At 42.9% G+C, this 21,886-nt stretch overlaps 2 protein-coding genes across 2 annotated transcripts; both read right to left on the bottom strand.

Annotated features, from left to right (window-relative positions):
- LOC149453481 (uncharacterized) lies at positions 1–8,474 on the bottom strand. Its single transcript, XM_089688464.1, has 6 exons — positions 8,274–8,474; positions 5,997–6,140; positions 5,732–5,912; positions 5,418–5,617; positions 5,175–5,313; positions 1–1,227 (listed from the first exon to the last, which is right to left on the bottom strand). The coding sequence occupies exons 1-6, from the start codon at positions 8,457–8,459 to the stop codon at positions 533–535; spliced, it is 1,545 nt and encodes a 514-aa protein (XP_089544590.1). The 5' UTR covers positions 8,460–8,474; the 3' UTR covers positions 1–532.
- A 2,638-nt stretch (positions 8,475–11,112) lies between these two features.
- Positions 11,113–21,393, bottom strand: LOC149453480 (gastrula zinc finger protein XlCGF66.1-like). The gene is made up of 7 exons (XM_089688521.1): positions 21,277–21,393; positions 19,315–19,458; positions 19,041–19,179; positions 18,827–18,924; positions 18,578–18,716; positions 17,671–17,810; positions 11,113–16,780 (listed from the first exon to the last, which is right to left on the bottom strand). The coding sequence occupies exons 1-7, from the start codon at positions 21,352–21,354 to the stop codon at positions 16,388–16,390; spliced, it is 1,131 nt and encodes a 376-aa protein (XP_089544647.1). The 5' UTR covers positions 21,355–21,393; the 3' UTR covers positions 11,113–16,387.
- Between the last annotated feature and the right edge of the window lie 493 nt (positions 21,394–21,886).

Below are 21,886 nucleotides of genomic sequence, written 5' to 3'. Positions count from 1 at the left end.
TATGGTTTTTCATTGAGAAATTTATTTTATTGCTGCCACATAATTCCTATCTTTAAGTAAGGTAAAAAAAGAAGGACAGCTTCAGTACCCACCACTGTTCCCAGAGAACTTCAGCAATTAAAGTGGAAATCCAGCACTTTTTTTGTTATTTTTGAAAGAATGAAGAAGATGAGAGCCTCTCTTGGGTTATTTTTTATCTGTAGCCCAGGAAGTCTCCCTAAGTGGGCACATGTACAAGCAAAAAAAAAAAATAAGATCAAACTCTTCCCCAGTATACTAAATAAATGTTTTTTTTTTTTATACCTGTGTACTTGTTGGGGAGATTTTCCCACAATTCCTGCCTGCATAACACACCAGGACGAGAGGAAAATCACCAGAATGGAGAAAGGCAAAATGTTTAAGTTTTAAGCAAAACTACACCACGAAAATGTACAATAAATTATAAAAAAAAAAACGGAGATAATACAACAAAAAAGTTCTAAGGGCATAACGATTCAGCCAATGAAATGCCACCATAAGTTTTTCAGCAGCCTCAGGTGGTGTGCATTTTCTGGTGGATGATTAGCGTCGATTTCTGTGCAAAACATTTTCCGCACTCTACACAGGAAAATGGCTTCTCCCCGGTGTGAACCCTCATGTGCTTATCGCGGTTCCCTTTATGAGAGAAGCACTTTCCACACTGAGGACAGGGAAAGGGCTTCTCACCGGTGTGGACTATGTGGTGTCTGTTGAGTTGCGATTTTTCAAAAAAAGACTTTCCACAAACAGAACAAGAAAATGGCTTTTCCCCAATATGGATTCTCAGGTGTTGAACAAGTCCTGATTTCCTCAAAAAGGATTTCTCACACTGGGAACAGTAAAAAGGATTTCTGCTGGTGGGAATTCTCTGCTGTACATCCAGGTCATGGCTTTGTATGAATGATTGTTCACAATTTTGATCAGGATGCAAAATATTGGGAGAAGATTCCTCAAGATTAGAAGGATCCAGTGATGGATCTGCACTGTCATAGCTTGTATGGACATCTGGTATATCGGTATGTAATTTATTTTTGGAATTCTCAAAAGCAAACCGATTTGTTGATCTTACCATAGGATTAAGTTTGTGATGTAAGTTTTTAGTAACAATTCTCTTTCTTGGAGAATATTGTACCACGTCATTATCTTCTTTATTGTAATCTGCAGATAAAATTAGACGTCTCCCTCGGATATTCCAGCTTCTGTGGCCTCCTGTTGGAAATTTTTTAAAATCAAAAATAATAATTACATTACATTACATTACATTGAGTTTATATAGCGCCAAAGGGTTTGCTCAGCGCTGTACAATAGAGGGGGGGACAATACATGAAACATTACAGCAGCTACGAACAGCACACGAGGGGTAAGAGGGCCCTACTCTTTCGAGCTTACAATCTGGGAGGGAGGGGGTAGTGGTACAGGAGGAAGTGGCTGTGGGGGATGGAGTGGTAGGAGGAATGAAGGAGAGCAGCAGTTAGGTGAGGGTGGGGTAGGCTTCCCTGAAGAGGTGGGTTTTCAGGGAGCGCCTGAAGGTGAGGAGGGAAGGTGACAGTCTGATGGATTGGGGTAGTGAGTTCCAGAGGATGGGGGAGGACCTGGAGAAGTCTTGCAGACGTGAGTGTGAGGAGGAGACCAGGGAGCAAGATAGAAGGAGGTCCTGTGAAGAGCGAAGGGTACGGGTAGGGTGGTACTTGGGAATCAGGTCGGTGAGGTAGTTAGGGGCAGTGTTGTGAATGGCTTTGTAGGTCAGAGTGAGTAGTTTGAATTTGATGCGTTGGGCGATAGGGAGCCAGTGGAGGGAGAGGCAGAGGGGGGTGGCAGAGGTGGAGCGGCTGGTGAGGTGGATGAGTCTGGCAGCTGAGTTCAGGATGGTCTGAAGCGGGGAGAGTTTGCACTGGGGTAGGCCGGTGAGGAGGGAGTTGCAGTAGTCAAGGCGTGAGATAATCAGGGAGTGCACAAGTAGTTTAGCGGTGTCTGGGGTAAGGAAGGTGCGTATTTTGGCGATATTGCGGAGGTGGAGCCTGCATGTGTTTGTCAGTGATTTGACATGAGGTTGGAAGGAGAGGTTAGAGTCCAGAATGACCCCAAGGACTTTGGCTTGCGGGGCGGGATTGATGGTGGTGATGTTAGTAGTGATGGATAGGATGGGGGGGGGGGCGCGGGCAGGAGGGAAGACGAGAAGCTCGGTTTTGGAGAGGTTGAGTTTGAGGAAATGGAGCGACATCCAGTCAGAGATGTCGTTTAGGAGGTGAGTGATGCGGGCGGAGAAAGTGGAGGTGAGGTGAGGGGTGGAGAGGTAAATTTGAGTGTCATCTGCATAGAGATGGTAGTTGAAGCCGTGGGAGTGTATGAGTTTGCCAAGGGAGGAGGTGTAGATGGAGAAGAGAAGGGGTCCAAGGACAGAGCCCTGGGGGACCCCAACAGAGAGGGGGAGGGAAGGGGAGGTGGCACCATTGTAGGAAACGCTGAAGGAGCGTCGGGATAGGTAAGAGGAGAACCAGGAGAGAGCGGTGTCTCTGACGCCAAGGGAGAATAGTTTATTAAGGAGGAGGGGGTGGTCAACTGTGTCGAAGGCCGCGGAGAGGTCCAGGAGGAGGAGGACAGAGTAGTCGCCTTTGGCTTTGGCGGTAAGTAGGTCGTTGGTGATTTTGAGGAGGGCGGTTTCGGTGGAGTGTAGGGGACGGAAGCCGGACTGTAGTGGATCAAGGAGGTTGTTGTCAGTTAGGTGGGCGCTTAGGCGGTTGTAGACTAAGCGCTCCAGGAGTTTGGAAGTGAGTGGCAGCAGGGAGATGGGTCTGAGGTTGTTTGAGTCAGAGGGGTCCAGGGAGGGCTTTTTGAGTATGGGGGTGATGTGCGCATGCTTTAGGGGGGAGGGGAATACGCCGGTAGAGAGGGAGAGATTGAAGATGTGGGTGAGGGAGCAGATGAGGGAAGAGGGGGGTGACTGGAGGAGTCGAGAGGGGATAGGGTCTAGGGGGCAGGTAGTGAGGCGGGCTTCAGAGAAGACCCTGGTGACTTCCTCAGTGGTAGCGGGGCTGAAGGAGTGCAGAGCTGGTGGGGTTACGGTAAGCGGGGTCTTGGGTGTGGAGGGGGGCAGTGCGGTTGCGAGGTCAGAGGAGGGAAGAGATGAGGGGGAGATAGGGGGGGGGAGGCTAGGTGGGGAGGTAGATTGCGAGTTGACTATGTCCTGACGGATAGCATCAATTTTATTGTGGAAATGAGTGGCAATCTCGTGGGCGGTGAGTGAGGTACTGAGTGGAGGAGGGGGGGGAGAGAGCAGGGAGTTGAAGGTGGAGAAGAGTCGGCGAGGGCAGGAGGAGAGGGTGTTAATCAGGTTTACGAAGTAAGCCTGCTTGGCGGCGTGGAGGGAGGAGGTGTAAGTGAGGAAGGCAGATTTGTAGAGGGAGAATGAACGGGGGGACCTGGTTTTGCGCCATAGTCTCTCCAGCGCACGACTGCGACGTTTGAGGCATTTAGTGTGGTCGTTCTGCCATGGTTGGAGCGGTCTGGGTTTGATGTAGCGTGTGGTTAGGGGTGCCAGAGAGTCTAGGGTAGCTGATAGTGAGTCGTTGTACGTGTTAGTGGCTAGGTCCGGACAAGACAGTGGAAGGATTCTGTCGTGTAGGCGGTCGGCAGCTGAGTGGAGGGGGGCCGGGTTCAGGTTGCGAAGGTTGCGGCTGGTGATGGTTTGGCGCTCTGGGGGGGGGGAGTTAGGGGAAGGGGAGATGGAGAACGTGAGGAGGTGGTGGTCGGAGAGAGGGAAGGGGGTGTTAGAGAACTGGTTGAGGGTACAGAGGTGGGAGAAGACGAGGTCCAGGGTGTTCCCAATGATGTGGGTGGAGGATTGAGTGTGCTGTGTGAGCGCGAAGGAGGAGGTTAGGTGGAGGAATTGGGAAGTAGCCGGGCTGTTGTCATTGATGGGGATATTGAAGTCCCCGAGGACTAAATCATATTAATAAAACATATTTATTGTTCATGTTTTGCAGTTAGGAATAATGAATGTCGATTTGTAAGTCACCCGTTACCCAGATCATGACATTGATAGGATGAGGAACAGAAATGGACCTTCCAACATCAAATTTGTAAGAACATGACATCACATTGATGAATGGAGATGGAAATTTTTATATGGTGTACAGTATCTCCTTCTCATTTGTTGGGGACATGACGTTATATTGAGGAATAGAGATGGACCTTCCATATGGTGTCCAGTTTCTCCTCTTCATTTGTTGGGAACATGACATTATATTGAGGAATGGAGATGGACCTTTCATATGGTGTACAGTATCTCCTCCTCATTTGTTGGGAACGTGATGTTATATTGAGGAATGGAGATGGACCTTTCATATGGTGTACAGTATCTCCTCCTCATTTGTTGGGAACATGACATCATATTGAGGAATGGAGATGGACCTTTCATATGGTGTCCAGTATCTCCTCCTCATTTGTTGGGGACATGACGTTATATTGAGGAATGGATATGGACCTTTCATATGGTGTACAGTATCTCCTCCACTTTTGTTGGCAACATGACATCATATTGAGGAATGGAGATGGACCTTCCATATGGTGTACAGTATCTCCTCCTCATTTGTTGGGAACATGACCCTATATTGAGGAATGGAGATGGACCTTTCATATGGTGTACAGTATCTCCTCCTCATTTGTTGGGAACATGACGGTATACTGAGGAATGGATATGGACCTTTCATATGGTGTACAGTATCTCCTCCACATTTGTTGGCAACACGACATCATATTGAGGAATGGAGATGGACCTTTCATATGGTGTCCAGTATCTCCTCCTCATTTGTCGGGAACATGACGTTATATTGAGGAATGGAGATGGACCTTTGATATGGTGTCCAGTATCTCCTTCACATTTGTTGGGAACATGACGTTATATTGAGGAATGGAAATGGACCTTTCATATGGTGTACAGAATCTACACTCCATATGATGTGATATAGATTCACTGGATACTTTTCCATCACATCATAACAAGCCAAATGGATTGGATTGCTGATTTTCATCCTTCTTGGTAAATCTGCATATCTAAATGTGATGGAAATGTATGGAAATGTGAAAGAAGGAACATAAAATAAAAATATGAAGTGCTGCATTTTACATTAAGTATATATATATAATTTTTTTTTTACCTGTGCTGACATCTAGAGAAGATTCCTCCTTGGTCATCGTCATCATCAATTCATCTTCATTTAAAGACAGTTGATTATCTGTCACATACATCTCATCTTCTTCTTTAACCTCAATTTTTATACCCATCACTTCTTCCCCCTAAAATAACAGAATGAATGTGAGCATTATTATCCTGAGACTACATAGAATAATATCATCTACTACAATTTAGAGTCAAGTTTGAGTTCAGCATCCTCACCTACCTGATGATGGTGACGGATGATGTGATCTTCCTGTGTGGAATCCCGGGAATACAGAGGACGGGGACCTCTCTCTGGTGGGTTCCCATTACTGGATCCATCTACCTGATGATGGTGAGGGATGGTGTGACCTTTCTGTGTGAAATCCTGGGAATACAGAGGACGGGGAGATCTCTCTGGTGGGTTCCCATGACTGGATCCATCTGTAGGAAACACACACTGACTGAATCCATTGTTTCTATGTGTTTATCAGATGATGGGGGATCTAGGTGGACCCTCCGTACTGCTCTCTCCTTTATAATAAAGTCTCCTCTTACCCGGTGATGTGAGGGGAGGCTGATTCTCCATTTTGATGTCCTTGTAGAGATCCTTGTGTCCTAAACACTGCCGCTCCTTTATCACACTCTCTTCCTCTCCTTTTATGTCTTCTTTGATACTAACATTAATTTTGCTCCAGTTTTTACACTGAGTGGAGACATCCTGACACCTTATAGGAACCTGACACACACAATGATACAGTCACCATCCAGACATCCCTTGTCTGTTACTGGAGAATGTCCCAGAATTCCCGGCACCACTCACCTCTCTGCTAAGGATATCAATGATCTTTTGGGTGACTTGTAAAATCTTCCCCTCATTGTTTTTTTCTGGAACCAGAAAGGAATGTAGAGGAACCATTATGGAGTTGTGTCCATCTTCTAATGTCTTCTTCACAACTATGTCATCCTGTGGAGAGAGATTAGCAAACACAATATACATTCCCCAGCAAAAGAAGTTGCAACTTGCCAATCCCTCCACTGGTCTCTATTCAGTGTCCTCCATTCCTCTCTACCAATCCCTCCATTGGTCTCCATTCAGTGTCCTCCATCTCTCTCTGCAAATCCCTCCACTGGCCAACATTCAGTGTCCTCCATCCCTCTCTGCTATGCCCTCCACTGGCCTCCACTCAGTGTCCTCCATCCCTCTCTGCCAATCCCTCCACTGGCCAACATTCAGTGTCCTCCATCCCTCTCTGTCAATCCCTCCGCTGGTCTCCATTCAGTGTCCTCCATCCCTCTCTGATAATCCCTCCACTGGCCAACATTCAGTATCCTCCATCCCCCTCTGCCAAGCCCTCCACTGCCCTCCACTCAGTGTCATCCATCCCTCTCTGCTAATCCCTCCACTGGTCTCCATTCAGTTTCCTCCATCCCTCTCTGCCAATCCCTCCACTGGCCTCCACTCAGTGTCCTCCATCCCTCTCTGCCAATCCCTCCACTGGCCAACATTCAGTATCCTCCATCCCTCCATCCCTCTCTGCCAAGCCCTCCACAGGTCTCCATTTAGTGTCCTCCATCCCTCTCTACCAATCCCTCCACAGGTCTCCATTCAGTGTCCTCCATCCCTCTCTGCCAATCCCTCCATTGGCCAACATTCAGTGTCCTCCATCCCTCTCTGCCAATCCCTCCACTGCCCTTCATTCAGTGTCCTCCATCTCTCTCTGCCAATCCCTCCATTGATCTCCACTCAGTGTCCTCCATCCCTCTCTGCCAATCCCTCCACTGGCCAACATTCAGTGTCCTCCATCCCTCTCTGCCAAGCCCTCCACAGGTCTCCATTCAGTGTCCTCCATCCCTCTCTACCAATCCCTCCACTGGTCTCCATTCAGTGTCCTTTATCCCTCTATGCCAATCCCTCCACTGGCCTCCAATCAGTGTCCTCCATCCCTCTCTGCCAATCCCTCCACTGGCCAACATTCAGTGTTCTCCATCCCTCTCTGCCAATCCCTCCACTGGTCTCCACTCAGTGTTCTCCATCCCTCTCTGCCAATCCCTCCACTGGCCTCCACTCAGTGTTCTCCATCCCTCTCTGCCAATCCCTCCACTGGCCTCCACTCAGTGTTCTCCATCCCTCTCTGCCAATCCCTCCACTGGTCTCCACTCAGTGTTCTCCATGCCACTCTGCCAATCCCTCCACTGGCTTTGCATTGCCCAACAAATAAAATTCAAAACATTAACAATAATATATAAAGCCAGTTATAACTCCGCCCCAAATGACATCACCAATCTTGTCTCCAAATACCACCGTAACCGTCCTCTCCGCTCCTCCCACGACCTCCTACTCTCTAGCTCCCTTGTCTCCTCCTCCCATGCTAGTCTCCAGGACTTCTCCAGAGCCTCCCCCATCCTCTGGAACTCTCTACCCCAATCTATCAGACTATCGCCTACTCTGCTCACTTTTAGGTGATCTCTGCAAACCTCTCTCTTCAGGGAAGCCTATCCTGCCCTCAGCTAATAATGGAATCTTCTACTCCTTCTACCAGTCTGTCCCCCACAGTTATTACCTTTTGTACCACCAGCCCCTCCCTCTTAGATTGTAAGCTCCCAGGATCAGGGCCCTCCTAACTCTCTTGTATTGAACTGTATTGTTGCTGTATTGTCTCCCGTTATATTGTAAAGCGCTGAGCAAACTGTTGGCACTATATAAATCCTGTAAAATAATAATAATATAATAATTTGTTATATTGGTACATATATATATGTACATATTGGTACATATATTTTACGTATGTAAAAAAAAGACATCTGACATTGATTGTCTGTCAGTAACACAAGTTAACTAAAGCTTTGTCTTATAATTTACTAAACCAGCTGTTATAAAAAAAAATAAAAATCATACAGTTGAGCAAAAAAGTTCAGTATAGATGTGCCGTCATTAATTGTCAAAGACAAAATCTTATGAATAAAAACAGTAAGTAAATAAATACGTCAGTTAGACACTCCCCGGTGATTTGTTGCTGGAATAAAACTGGAGGAAAAATATTTTTCGGTTAGGTATCAATAAAATAAAAAAAAGTCATACTCCCAGAATCCTCCTCACCTCCCCGGTCAGCAGGTAGATTATCTCCAGGGTGAGCCGTAATATCCTCTCCGTCAGGTTGGTGCAGTTTGCCTCCATCGCTGGCACTCTTTTCCATTCACTTCCTGCAACAATAGCGCCCATCCCCCAATACTCATCCTTATGGGTTAAAGGAAGGCTCCTCTGTGATTGGTTCTTCTCAGCCATTTTGTTGTAGCCCAACAGACCTGAAGGAACACGCTGTTCAGCCTAAACTAATGCTCAGCCCTGAGGACATCTAATACCCACCAAAAATTACCATCAGCCGAGAGTAGGATGAATTTCTAAGACTTGTGACACATATACACAGTTACATAGTTAGTCTGGCTGAAAAAAAGACAAAAGTCCATCCAGTTCAACCATTAAAAAAAAAAAAAAGTTATCCTATACCCACCGTATAAAAAACCCAGCAAAGCACGATCCAATTTGCTCCTGCTGGGAAAATGTTCCTTCCTGATCCCCCGAGAGGCAATCGGATATTCCCTGGATCAACTTTCCCTATAAATATTATATCCAGTTATATTCTGTGTATCCAAGAAAGAATCCAGGACTTTCCTACAGCAATCCACTGAGCTGGCCATTGAGTGTCCTCCCCCCTTATGGATATGATACCATGTATAATACATAAGGGGGGATATGATCTCCATGTAAAATACATAAGGGGGGATATGATCTCCATGTATAATACATAAGGGGGGGGATATGATCACCATGTATAATACATAAGGGGGATATGATCTCCATGTATAATACATAAGAGGGGATATGATCTCCATGTAAAATACATAAGGGGGATATGATCACCATGTATAATACATAAGGGGGGATATGATCTCCATGTATAATACATAAGGGGGGATATGATCTCCATGTAAAATACATAAGGGGGGATATGATCTCCATGTATAATACATAAGGGGGGATATGATCTCCATGTATAATACATAAGGGGGGGGGGGATATGATCTCCATGTATAATACATAAGGGGGGATATGATCTCCATGTATAATACATAAGGGGGGATATGATCTCCATGTATAATACATAAGGGGGGGGGGGATATGATCTCCATGTATAATACATAAGGGAGGATATGATCACCATGTATAATACATAAGGGGGGGGGGAAATGATCTCCATGTATAATACATGAGGGGGGATATGATCTCCATGCATAATACATAAGGGGGGATATGATCTCCATGTATAATACATAAGGGGGTATATGATCTCCATATATAATACATAAGGGGGGATATAATCTCCATGTATAATACATAAGGGGGTATATGATCTCCATATATAATACATAAGGGGGGATATGATCACCATGTATAATACATAAGGGGGATATGGTCTCCATGCATAATACATAAGGGGGGGATATGATCTCCATGTATAATACAAAAGCGGGGATATGATCTCCATGTATAATACATAAGGGGGGATATGATCTCCATGTATAATACATAAGGGGGGATATGATCACCATGTATAATACATAAGGGGGGGATATGATCTCCATGTGTAATACATAAGGGGGAATATGATCACCATGTATAGTACATAAGGGGGGATATGATCTCCATGTATAATACATAAGGGGGGATATGATCACCATGTATAATACATAAGGGGGGGATATGATCTCCATGTGTAATACATAAGGGGGATATGATCTCCATGTATAGTACATAAGGGGGGGATATGATCTCCATGTATAATACATAAGGGGGATAAGATCTCCATGTATAGTACATAAGGGGGGGATATGATCTCCATGTATAATACATAAGGGGGGGATATGATCTCCATGTATAATACATAAGGGGGGATATGATCTCCATGTATAATACATAAGGGGGGATATGATCTCCATGTATAATACATAAGGGGGGATATGATCTCCATGTATAATACATAAGGGGGGATATGATCACCATGTATAATACATAAGGGGGGATATGATCTCCATGTATAATACATAAGGGGGGATATGATCTCCATGTATAATACATAAGGGGGATATGATCTCCATGTATAATACATAAGGGGGGATATGATCTCCATATATATGACATAAGGGGGGATATGATCTCCATGTAGAATACATAAGGGGGGATATGATCTCCATATATATGACATAAGGGGGGATATGATCTCCATGTATAATACATAAGGGGGGATATGATCTCCATGTATAATACATAAGGGGGGATATGATCTCCATGTATAATACATAAGGGGGGGGGCGATATGATCTCCATGTATAATACATAAGGGGGGATATGATCTCCATGTATAATACATAAGGGGGGATATGATCTCCATATATAATACATAAGGGGGGATATGATCTCCATGTATAATAAATAAGGGGGGATATGATCTCCATGTATAATACATAAGGGGGGATATGATCTCCATGTATAATACATAAAGAAAAAACTGCTAAAAAACGCAAACGCAGCTAAACATGGGAAAACACTATATAACCTTCATATCTATAGCCTTGTGCGTTAATGTAAATATTTTATTTTTTTGTTGCTCATTAACCAATAATTGACCAAAAGAAAAACGTTTTTGGTAGAAAAAACAAAAACATGGAAAAACGTCGGAAAACACAGCTTAACGCTGATGCAAAAATGCTAAAAAAAAAAGCTGAAAAACTCGAGTTTTTAACGTGACTTTACACATCTAATGTTACCAGCGTGATCAAAATGCCCCGTGTGCGTGGAGACTCCGTGTCGCTGATCAGAAGAGCATGTAATTGTGATCCGTGGTATCGGTACATAGGAAACAAAACAAGAGTCTATGGTGTACCAATGAGAAATGGATTTTATTGCTGCCACACATTACATATCTTTATGTAATGTAAGAAAAAAAAAAAGTAGAAAAAAAAAAAAAAAAGACAGCCCAAACCCTCCAGTAAGTAAGTAAAGTGGAAATCCAACATAAAATGTTTTTGTTATTTGATAGGAGAACAGAGAAGGTTATTGATAGAGAAGTCCTCTGTTGGGTCCTCTGTGTCCCCGATGAGGACATTTCCCAGCGACAACAATCATTGGGACACAAAGTCTCTCTGGACATGTACATACATGAGAAAAGGGAGGCCAAACTCTTCCCCCCGCTCTACTAAATAGATCGTTTGACCCTTGCAGAAACGCACTACAGCCTACTGTGAACAAGATCCATAGCAAACCATGTTAAATGGGCGGGAAACGTACCGGCTCAAATACGCACAGATGTGGACATCTGTGCGTTTTGAGCCGCTGCGTTTTCCGGAAAGGGTCAGGGACTTTTCTTCCTTGCTGCAGATTTGCGTTCTGTGTGTAACAGACTTCAATGGACCTGTAGCAGAAATGCAAGTGTTGTGCTTTTGATGCGTTTTTTTTTCTTTTGGTTAATAGGAAAGTACGATCGTTCTGTATATGTAGTGCGACTTTCATAGGAGTTTACAATCCTGGGCACTCAAATAGCATCAAAATAGCATCGAAGGAGTGCAGGAACCTTTGCTTGTCCAAAATCGCATGTTTTTGGCATAATAGGAAAGTACGACAGTCCTGTTCGTGTAGTGCGACTTTGATACAACGTTACACTCTCTGGCACTCAAGTCGCATCAAAGTCGCACTACATGAACAGAACTTTCATACTATACTAATAGCCAAAAACATGCAATTTTGGGCACATAACGGTCCCTGCGCTACTTTCATGCTGCTTGAATGCCATAGAGTATAAAGTTGCATGCAAGTGTTGCATTTTTGATGCGTTTTTTTTTCTTTTGATTAATAGGAAAGTATGACAGTCCTGCTCATGTAGTACGACTTCGATATAAGTTTACACTCTCTGGCACTCAAGTAGCATGAAAGTAGTGCAGGAACCTTTATGTGCCCAAAATCTCATGTTTTTAGCCATTAGGAAAGTATGACAGTTCTGTTCATGTAGTGCGACTCTGATGCTACTTAAGTGCCAGAGAGTGTAATGTCCTATCAAAGTCGCATAAAAGGAATGAAGGAACCTTTATGTGTCCAAAGTTGCATTTGCTGACTTATAGGAAAGTATGAATTCTGTTCCTGTAGTGCGACTTCGATGCGACTTTACACTCTATGGCACTCAAGTCGTATTACATGAAGAGAACTGTCATACTTTTCTAATAGCCAAAACATGCGATTTTGGACATATAAAGGTTCCTGCACTATTTTCATGCTACTTGAGTGCCATAGAGTGTAAAGTTGCATGCAAGTGTTTCATTTTTTATGTGTTTTTCTTTTTGGTTAATAGTTCTGTTCATGTAGTGCGACTTTGATGCAATGTTACGCTCTCTGGCACTCAAGTCACATCAAAGTTGCATGAAATTAGTGGATGCTACTTGAGTGCCATAGAGTGTAATGTCACATCAAAGTCGCACTACATGAACACAACTGTCGTAGTTTCCTAATAGCCAAAAAAACCAAAAACTTTGGATACGCAAAGGTTCCTGCACTACTTTTATGCGACTTTGATCTGACTTGACTGCCAGAGAGCATTACGTTGCATCAAAGTCGCACTACATGAACAGAACTGTCGTACTTTCCTAATAGCCAAAAACATGCGATTTTGGACACATAAAGGTTCCTGCATTCCTTTCATGCAACTTTGATATGGCTTGACACGCTCTAAAACTCAAGTAGCATCAAAGTCGCATCAAAGTAGTGCAGGAACCTTTTATTTGTCAAAAGTTGCACTGCATTTTTTTTTTTTTTTGCTAATAGGAAAGTATGACAGTTTTGTTCATGTAGTGCAACTTTGATAGGAGTTTATACTCCCTGGCACTCAAGTAGCATCAAAGTCACATGAAAGGAAAGTACGACAGTTCTGTTCATGTAGTGTGACTTTGATGCGACGTTACACTCTCTGGCACTCAAATCACATCAAAGTCGCATCAAAGTAGTGCAGGAACCTTTGCGTGTCCAAAGTTGTGGGTTTTTTTGGCTAATAGGAAAGTACAACAGTTCTGTTCATGTAGTACGACTTTGATGCGACATTACACTCTCTGGCACTCAAGTCACATCAAAGTCGCATGAAAGTAGTGGATGCTACCCGAGTGCTAGGGAGTGTAACGTCACATCAAAGTCGCACTACATGAACAGAACTGTCATACTTTCCTAATAGCCAAAAACATGCAATTTTGGACACATAAAGGCTCCTACATTCCTTTCATGCAACTTTATTATCAGCCAAAAAACCCACAATTTTGGATACACAAAGGTTCCTGCACTCCTTCGATGCGATTTTGATGCTACTTGAGTGCCAGGGAGTGTAAAGTCGCATGAAACCTTTATGTGTCCAAAAATTGCATGTTTTTGGCTATTAGGAAAGTACAACAGTTCTGTTCATGTAGTGCGACTTTGATATGGCGTTACACTCTATGGCACTCAAGTTATATCAAAGTTGCATGTAAGTAGTGGATGCTACTTGAATGCCAGAGAGCTTGACGTTGCATCAAAGTCGCACTACATGAACAGAACTGTCAAACTTTCCCAATAACCAAAAACATGCAATTTTGGACACATAAAGGTTCCTGCATTCCTTTCATACAACTTTGATATGGCTTGACACGCTTTAAAACTCAAGTAGCATCAAAGTTGCATCAAAGTAGTGCAGGAACCTTTTATTTGTCAAAAGTTGCACTGGTTTTTTTTTTTGCTAATAGGAAAGTATGACAGTTCTGTTTATGTAGTGCGACTTTGATACGACGTTACGCTCTCTGGCATTCAAGTAGCATCAAAGTCGCATGAAAGTAGTGCAGGAACCTTTGCGTATCCAAATTTGTGTTTTTTTTGGCTATTAGGAAATATGACAGTTCTGTTCATGTAGTGTGACTTTGATGCGACGTTACACTCTATGACATTCAAGTCACATCAAAGTCGCATGAAAGTAGTGGATGCTACTTGAGTGCCATAGAGTGTGACGTTGCATCAAAGTCGCACTACATGAAGAGAACTGTCGTACTTTCCTATTAGCCAAAAACATGCGATTTTGGACACAAAGGTTCCTGCATTCCTTTCATGCAACTTTAATATGACATTACACTGTCTAAAACTCAAGTCACATCAAAGTAGTACAGGAACCTTTTATTTTTCAAAAGTTGCATTTTTTTTTTTCTAATAGGAAAGTATGACAGTTCTGTTCATGTAGTGCGACTTTGATGCGATGTTACACTCTCTGGCACTCAAGTCACATCAAAGTCGCATGAAAGTAGTGGATGCTACTTGAGTGCTAGGGAGTGTAACGTCACATCAAAGTCGCACTACATGAACAGAACTGTCATACTTTCCTAATAGCCAAAAACATGCGATTTTGGACACATAAAGGTTCCTGCACTATTTTCATGCTATTTGAGTGCCAGAGAGTGTAAAGTCGCATGCAAGTGTTGCATTTGTGATGCTTTTTTTTTTTTAATAGCAAACTATAACAGTTCTGTTCATGTAGTGCAAGTTTGATGCAACATCACGCTCTCTGGCACTCAAGTCACATCAAAGTTGCATGAAAGTAGTGAATGCTACTTGAGTGCTAGAGAGTGTGACGTCGCATCAGAGTCGCACTACATGAACAGAACTGTCGTACTTTCCTAATAGCCAAAAAAACACAAAACTTTGGATACGCAAAGGTTCCTGCACTACTTTCATGCGACTTTGATCTGACTTGACTGCCAGAGAGCATAACGTTGCATCAAAGTCGCACTACATAAACAAAACTGTCGTACTTTCCCAATAGCCAAAAACATGCGATTTTGGACACATAAAGGTTCCTGCATTCCTTTCATGCAACTTTGATATGGCTTGACATGCTCTAAAACTCAAGTAGCATCAAAATCGCATCAAAGTAGTGCAGGAACCTTTTATTTGTCAAAAGTTGCACTGCTTTTTTTTTTTTTGCTAATAGTAAAGTATGACAGTTCTGTTCATGTAGTGCAACTTTGATAGGTGTTTATACTCCCTGGCACTCAAGTAGCATCAAAGTCACATGAAAGTAGTGCAGGAACCTTTGTGTGTCCAAAATCGCGTGTTTTTTGCTAATAGGAAAGTACAACAGTTCTGTTCATGTAGTGTGACTTTGATGCGACGTTACACTCTCTGGCACTCAAGTTAGATCAAAGTCGCATGAAAGTAGTGGATGCTACTTGAGTGCCAGAGAGTGTAAAGTCGCATGCAAGTGTTGCATTTTTTATGTGTTTGTTTTAATAGGAAAGTATAACAGTTCTGTTCATGTAGTGCGACTTTGATACAATGTTACACTCTCTGGCACTCAAGTCAGATCAAAGTTGCATGAAAGTAGTGCAGGAACCTTTATGTACCCAAAGTTGCATTTTTTTGTTTTTTTGGCTAATAGGAAAGTACGACAGTTCTGTTCATGTAGTGTGACTTTGATGCGACGTTACACTCTATGGCACTTAAGTCGCGTGAAAGTAGTGCAGGAACCTTTATATGTGCAAAGTCATTTTTTTTGGTATGACAGTTCTGTTTATATTAGTGCGACTTGATTAAAGTCGCTCTATATGAACAAAAACCTGTCATACAAGCCCCCCCCCAAAAAAAAGCGACTTTTGATACACGAAGGTTCCTAAACTACTTTTATGCGACTTTGTGGAGTAGACTTTCCTGCAAGTCTTGCCTGTATACCACAACAGGAAGAGGTGGAAAACCCCCAGAATGGAGAAGAGAAAAAAAATTAGTTTTAAGCAACATAAAATGCCTAATAAATTATAAACGGCAAAAATTTACTAAAAAAAGAATGAAAGAACAGAGATTACACAAAAAAGAAAAAAAAAAGAAAAACCTAAAATATTCCATATAGGTTGGCTGATCCTTTCGGACCAGGGGCGGACTGACCATTTGGAAACTGGGGCACTGTCCGAGGGCCCGGGGTCAGTAGGGGGCCCCATGAGATGCCCCTGGTACCTTTTTCATAGGCTTTTTTGAGTTTGGGCAAGGACACAGGAGCTCCATGATCTCCTATTGCCCAGGGGCCCCATGAGTTGTCAGTTCGCCCCTGTTTCAGACTGTATTGTTACGATTCGGCCAATGAAATGCCGCCGTACATTTTTCGGCAGCCCTCAGGTGGTGGTGTGTGTTTTCTGGTGCAGGATTAGTGACACTTTCTGCACGAAACATTTCCCGCACTGAAAACAGGAAAACGGCTTCAACCCGGTGTGGATTATAATGTGCTTGTCGCGGTTCCCTTTATGAGAGAAGCACTTCCCGCACTGAGGACAGGGAAAGGGCCTCTCGCCGGAGTGGACTTTGTTGTGTCTATTGAGCTGCGACTTGTCGATGAAACACTTCCCGCAGATAGGACACGGGCACGGCTTCACGCCGGTGTGGATCCTCAGGTGTTGAACCAGTCCCGATTTCCTCAAGAAGGCTTTCCCACACTGGGGGCAGACAAAGGGTTTTTCGAGGGTGAGAAACGCCTGGTCTGGTTTCATGCTGAATGCTTTTTCACAATTCTGAAAAAGGATACAGATAATGGTGAGAAAATTCATACAGATGTACGGAATATCAATATACAGGCGTAACTCAGTTCACGAATTTAATGCGTTCTGCGGGACGATTCGTATTGCGAAAAATTCGTAAACCGAAACGCGGTTTCCCATAGGAATACATTGAAAGCCAATTAATCCGTTCCAGAGGTCAGAAAAAAGTAAAAAAACAAAGTCTTTTATCTGTTCAAAACTCTTTATAAAGTGCACTTTAAAGGCATAAATACTGTACAGGGACATGATTAAAAATTAATTTGTAAATGCACTGAAAACCAATTAATCCGTTCCGGAGGTCAGAAAAAAGTAAAAAAATAAAGTCTTTTATCTGCTCAAAACTCTTTATAAAGTGCACTTTAAAAGTCATAAAGGGACATGATTAAAAAAAAATGTGTAAATGCATTGAAAACCAAGTAATCCATTCCGGAGGTCAGAAAAAAGTCAAATAAAGTTTTATCTGTTCAAAACTCTATAAAGTGCACTTTACAGGCATAAAGGGACATGATAAAAAAAATTGTAAATGCGTTGAAAAAAGTAAAAAAAAAAGTTTTTTATCTGTTCAAAACTCTTTATAAAGTGCACTTTAAAGGGATAAATACTGTACAGGGACATGATTAAAAATGAATTCATAAATGCATTAAAAACCAATTAATCCGTTCCAAAGGTCAGAAAAAAGTAAAAAAAAAAAAAAAAAGACTTTTAGCTGTTCAAAACTCTTTCTAAAGTGCACTTTTAAAGGCATAACGGGACTTTATTAAAAAAACAAAAAAAAACAGTACTGAAAAGCAAAAAATAACCTGGTCATGAAGGGAGTAAAACCTTCTGGAGCTCAAGTGGTTAAACTGATTTGTTGATCTTACCAAAAGATTAAGTTGGCGATGTAAATTTTTAGCAACGATGCTCTTTCCTGGAGAACACAGCGCCATGCCAACATCGTCTTTATTATAATTGGCAGGTAAAATAAGACGTCCCTCTGGGGTATTCCTGCTTTTCTGGCCTACTGTTGGAAATATTTTTTCATTAATAATAATAAAAATATCAAAACTTGTTTGCAGTTAGGAATAATGAATGTTAGTGTAGAAGTCAACTGCTATCAACATCTTGGGTACAGAGATAATTGTGCAAGGACAGAAGTCAGCAAACCAAACCAGACAACCAAAGCAACTATAGCCACCTGGGTGGAGGTGGACATACATTAATGACATTGATATGGTGAGGAACAAAAATGGACCTTCCACCACCAAATTTGTGGGAACATGACGTTATATTGAGGAATGAAGTTGGACCTTTCATATGGTGTACAGTATCTCCTCCTCATTTGTTGGGAATATGATGTTATATTGAGGGATGAAGATGGACCTTTCATATGGTGTCCAGTATCTCCTCCTCATTTGTTGGGAACATGACATTATATTGAGGAATGGAGATGGACCTTTCATATGGTGTCCAGTAACTCTTCCTCATTTGTTGGGAACATGACGTTATATTGAGGAATGGAGATAGACCTAATGATTTACAGTATCTCCACTGCATGGGATGTAGTATAATGTAGGTTCATTGGATACTTTTCCATCATATCATAAGAAGCCAAAATTATTCTTTCAACGGTCAAGGCATCCTCTCTGAAAATTGTCTGTTGGATTGCGGATTTTTCATCTTTTTTGGTCAATCTGCATTCCTAAAATTTGATAATTGATTGAAATACGAAAGAATGAACATAAAATTAAAAAATATGAAGCGTTTCATTTCATATTACATCATTTTTACCTGTGCTGCCATATATAGAAGATTCCTCCTGGGTCTTTGTTTCCAGTATTTCATTTTCATTTAGAGACAGCTGATCATCGATCAAAAACATCTCTTCTTCCTCTTTAATAACAATTTTTATACCCATCACTTCTTCTCCCTATAATTAGAGTAGGATTGTGAGCACTATTATCCTGAGACTACATAGAAGAATATCATCTAATACAGTTCAGAGCCAAGTGTAAATCTGACATCTTCAATCCCATCTACCTTATCATGGTGAGGGATGGTGCGATCTGTCTGTGTGGATTTTCGGGCATTCCGAGGACGGGGACGTCTCTTTGGTGGCTTTCGGTTACTGGATCCAGCTGTAGGAAACACACACACTGACTGAATCCATTGTTTCTATGTGTTTATCAGATGATGGGGGATCTAGGTGGATCCTCCATACTGCTCTCTCCTTTACAATAAAGTCTCCTATTACCCGGTGATGTGAGGGGCGGCTGATTCTTCATCACGACGTCCTTGTAGAGATCCTTCTGTCCTTCCATCACACTAGGCTCCTGCTCTCCTTCTTTTATATTTTCTTTGGAACCAACATTAAAATTGCTCCAGTTTCCACTCTGAATATAAATGTAAAACAAAATAGTAAAGCATCTTCCATGGAGGAACCTGACACACACAATGATACAGTCACCATCCAGACACATCCCTTGTCTGTTACTGGTCAATGTCCCAGAATTCCTGGCACAGCTCACCTCTCCAATAAGGACGTCAGTGATCTTTTGGGTGATTTGTAAAATCTTCTCTTCATTTTTTCTTTCTGGAACCAGTAAGGAATGTAGAGGAACCGTAATGGGGTCCTGTTCATCTCCTGATGCCTTCTTCGCAACGATGTTATTCTGTGGAGAGAGATGAGCAATCACTATAGACATTTCCCAACAAAAGGCGTTACATTCATCATCCCTCTTTGCTAGGATCTGATTGACTGCATCTCCCTTTCAGAGGTAATGATATTTCTTCTCATACTTGGCTTGGAGTTGTTTCCAGTCATATTGTATCTGTACACTGCTAAGACAACATATAGTTAGTCTGGCTGAAAAAATACAAAAGTCCATCCAGTTCAACCACAAAAAAAAAAAAAAAAAGGTACAATCCTATACCCACAGTTGATCCAGAGGAAGGCAAAAAAACTCCCCAGCAAAGCATGATCCAATTTGCTCCTGCAGGGAAAAAAAATCCTTCCTGATCCCCCCAGAGGCAATTGGATATTCCCTGGATCAACTTTACCTATAAATGTTATATCCAGTTATATTCTGTCTAAGAATTCTATTCTATCTAAGAAACAATCCAGGACTTTCCTACAGCAATCCACTGAGCTGGCCAGAACCAACTCTTGAGGGAGTCACATTCTCACAGCTCTCACTGTGAAGAAACCTTTCCATGTTTGGAGATTAAATCGCTTTTCCTCCAGACGTAAAGACCACCCTCTTGTCACAATGCAGGACATCCTACTGCATCATCCTGTATTTATGGTCCCTCTTTGTGCTGATCTTGTAAGGGTCTAGTTTTGGAGTTCTCCATATGATGTAGGCCTTAAACCTTGGCCTTTGATTGGTCCCTCAGACTGTTTCACCCAACTCTCCTGGCTCCTTGGGTTCTCCTTGCTCTCAGCCTTTTGTTGCAGCAAGCTGCTACATGGACCCATGCCATGGCCTCTCAATAGGGGATTTCCTGGCACCCATCTGAAGCCGTCCTACCCTGAGACCTCCCTGAATGCAGGGCACCATGCTGCAGCCAATACTCCCATGCCCATGCACGGGAGTAATGCCTTCAAGGCCCTGGCCATTCAGATGGCTGCAGCCCACGAACCTAGAAGGAAGAATGGGTAAAGATGGAGGCACGGGTGAAGACGGAAGAGCGGGTGAAGACGGAAGAAAGGGTGAAGACGGAAGAGCGGGTGAAGACGGAAGAGCGGGTGAAGACGGAAGAGCGGGTGAAGACGGAAGAGCGGGTGAAGACGAAAGAGCGGGTGAAGACGAAAGAGGGGGTGAAGACGAAAGAGCGGGTGAGGACGGAAGAAAGGGTGAGGACGGAAGAAAGGGTGAGGACGGAAGAAAGGGTGAGGATGGAGGCATGGGTGAAGAAAGAAAGGGTGAAGAAAGAAAGGGTGAAGACAGAAGCGCGGGTGAAGACGGAAGAGCGGGTGAAGACGGAAGAGCGGGTACAAATCCCAACCACGGCACCACCTGCCTGGAGTTTGCATATTCTCCCTGTGCCTGTGTGGGTTTCCTCCCACACTCCAAAGACATGCTGGTAGGTTAATTGGCTCCTGTCTAAATTGTTCCTAGCATGTGTCTGTATGAATGCGAGTTAGGGCCCTTAGATTGTACGCCCCTCGGGGACAGATGTGAATGTACAATATATATGTAAATTGACGGAGCTGAAATAAATAAATAATCCCTTACCTCTCCATCCAAAACTAAGAAAAAAAGTCAGTTAGACTCTAAAAAAAAAAAATCATCAAGTCGTGAGTACAAAATACATAATTTAACAGTGCGCCGCCGTCAGTTACAAAATGTCGCCAATAAACACGGTAAACAGCAAAAAAAAAACGCATCCGTTCGGTACTTCCTGAAGACTGGAGGAAAGTTAACTTTTCGGTCATCAACAGATAAACTGAACCAAAGTGTTGGTTATGTTCCCAGAATCCTCCTCACCTCCCCGGTCAGCAGGTAGATGATCTCCAGGGTGAGCTGTAATATCCTCTCCGTCAGGTTGGTGCAGTTTGCCTCCATCGCTCCCAACTCTCTTCCATTCACTTCCTGCAACAATAGTGCCCATCCCCCAATGCCGAGCATCATGGGTAACAGTCAAGCCGTTCTGTGATTGGTTCTCGTTGACCATTTTGTTGTAGCCCAGCAGACCTGGAGGAACACGCTTGTTCGGCATAGTAACCCCTGGTTCACATCTAATACTTTTTTTGAGCCGCTGCGTTTTTTGGAAAAAAAATTGCGTTTTTGGTTCAATAGATTTGACCAAAAAAGAAAACATTACAAAAAATGCAAAACACATTAAAAAATCAAAAGCGCACGTGCAAAAATGCAAAGCGCACAGCAAAATGGAGATGCTTTTTCAAGCCACTGCGTTTTTGGAAAACATTTAGTTTTTTTTGGTTCAATAGACTTCAACGGAGATGCTGGAGAAAAGGCACGTAATGCAGTTTTGACGCATTTTTTATGCGTTTTGTGTTTTTAATCTGCCCAGCAGTAAGTTGGCCAAAAAAGAAACCATTAAAAAAATGCAAAACGCATAAAAAAACCCCATCAA

Source organism: Staurois parvus, unplaced genomic scaffold (assembly GCF_062004578.1).
Source record: "Staurois parvus isolate SC_StPar_1 unplaced genomic scaffold, SC_StPar_1.0 ptg000449l, whole genome shotgun sequence".
NCBI lineage: Eukaryota > Metazoa > Chordata > Amphibia > Anura > Ranidae > Staurois > Staurois parvus.
This window is presented reverse-complemented; position numbering and strand designations above follow the sequence as displayed.

Excerpts from the sequence above, each read along its gene's own strand:
- LOC149453480 (XM_089688521.1), bottom strand. The coding sequence starts at position 21,354 with ATGGAGGCAAACTGCACCAACCTGACGGAGAGGATATTACAGCTCACC. Across the intron at positions 18,717-18,826 it reads CCATCCCTCACCATGATAAG|GGAGAAGAAGTGATGGGTAT; the intron begins GTAGATGGGATT and ends CTCTAATTATAG. Across the intron at positions 17,811-18,577 it reads TTCTATATATGGCAGCACAG|TAGGCCAGAAAAGCAGGAAT; the intron begins GTAAAAATGATG and ends TATTTCCAACAG.
- LOC149453481 (XM_089688464.1), bottom strand. The coding sequence starts at position 8,459 with ATGGCTGAGAAGAACCAATCACAGAGGAGCCTTCCTTTAACCCATAAG. Across the intron at positions 5,913-5,996 it reads TTGATATCCTTAGCAGAGAG|GTTCCTATAAGGTGTCAGGA; the intron begins GTGAGTGGTGCC and ends TGTGTGTGTCAG. Across the intron at positions 5,314-5,417 it reads TCATCCGTCACCATCATCAG|GGGGAAGAAGTGATGGGTAT; the intron begins GTAGGTGAGGAT and ends CTGTTATTTTAG.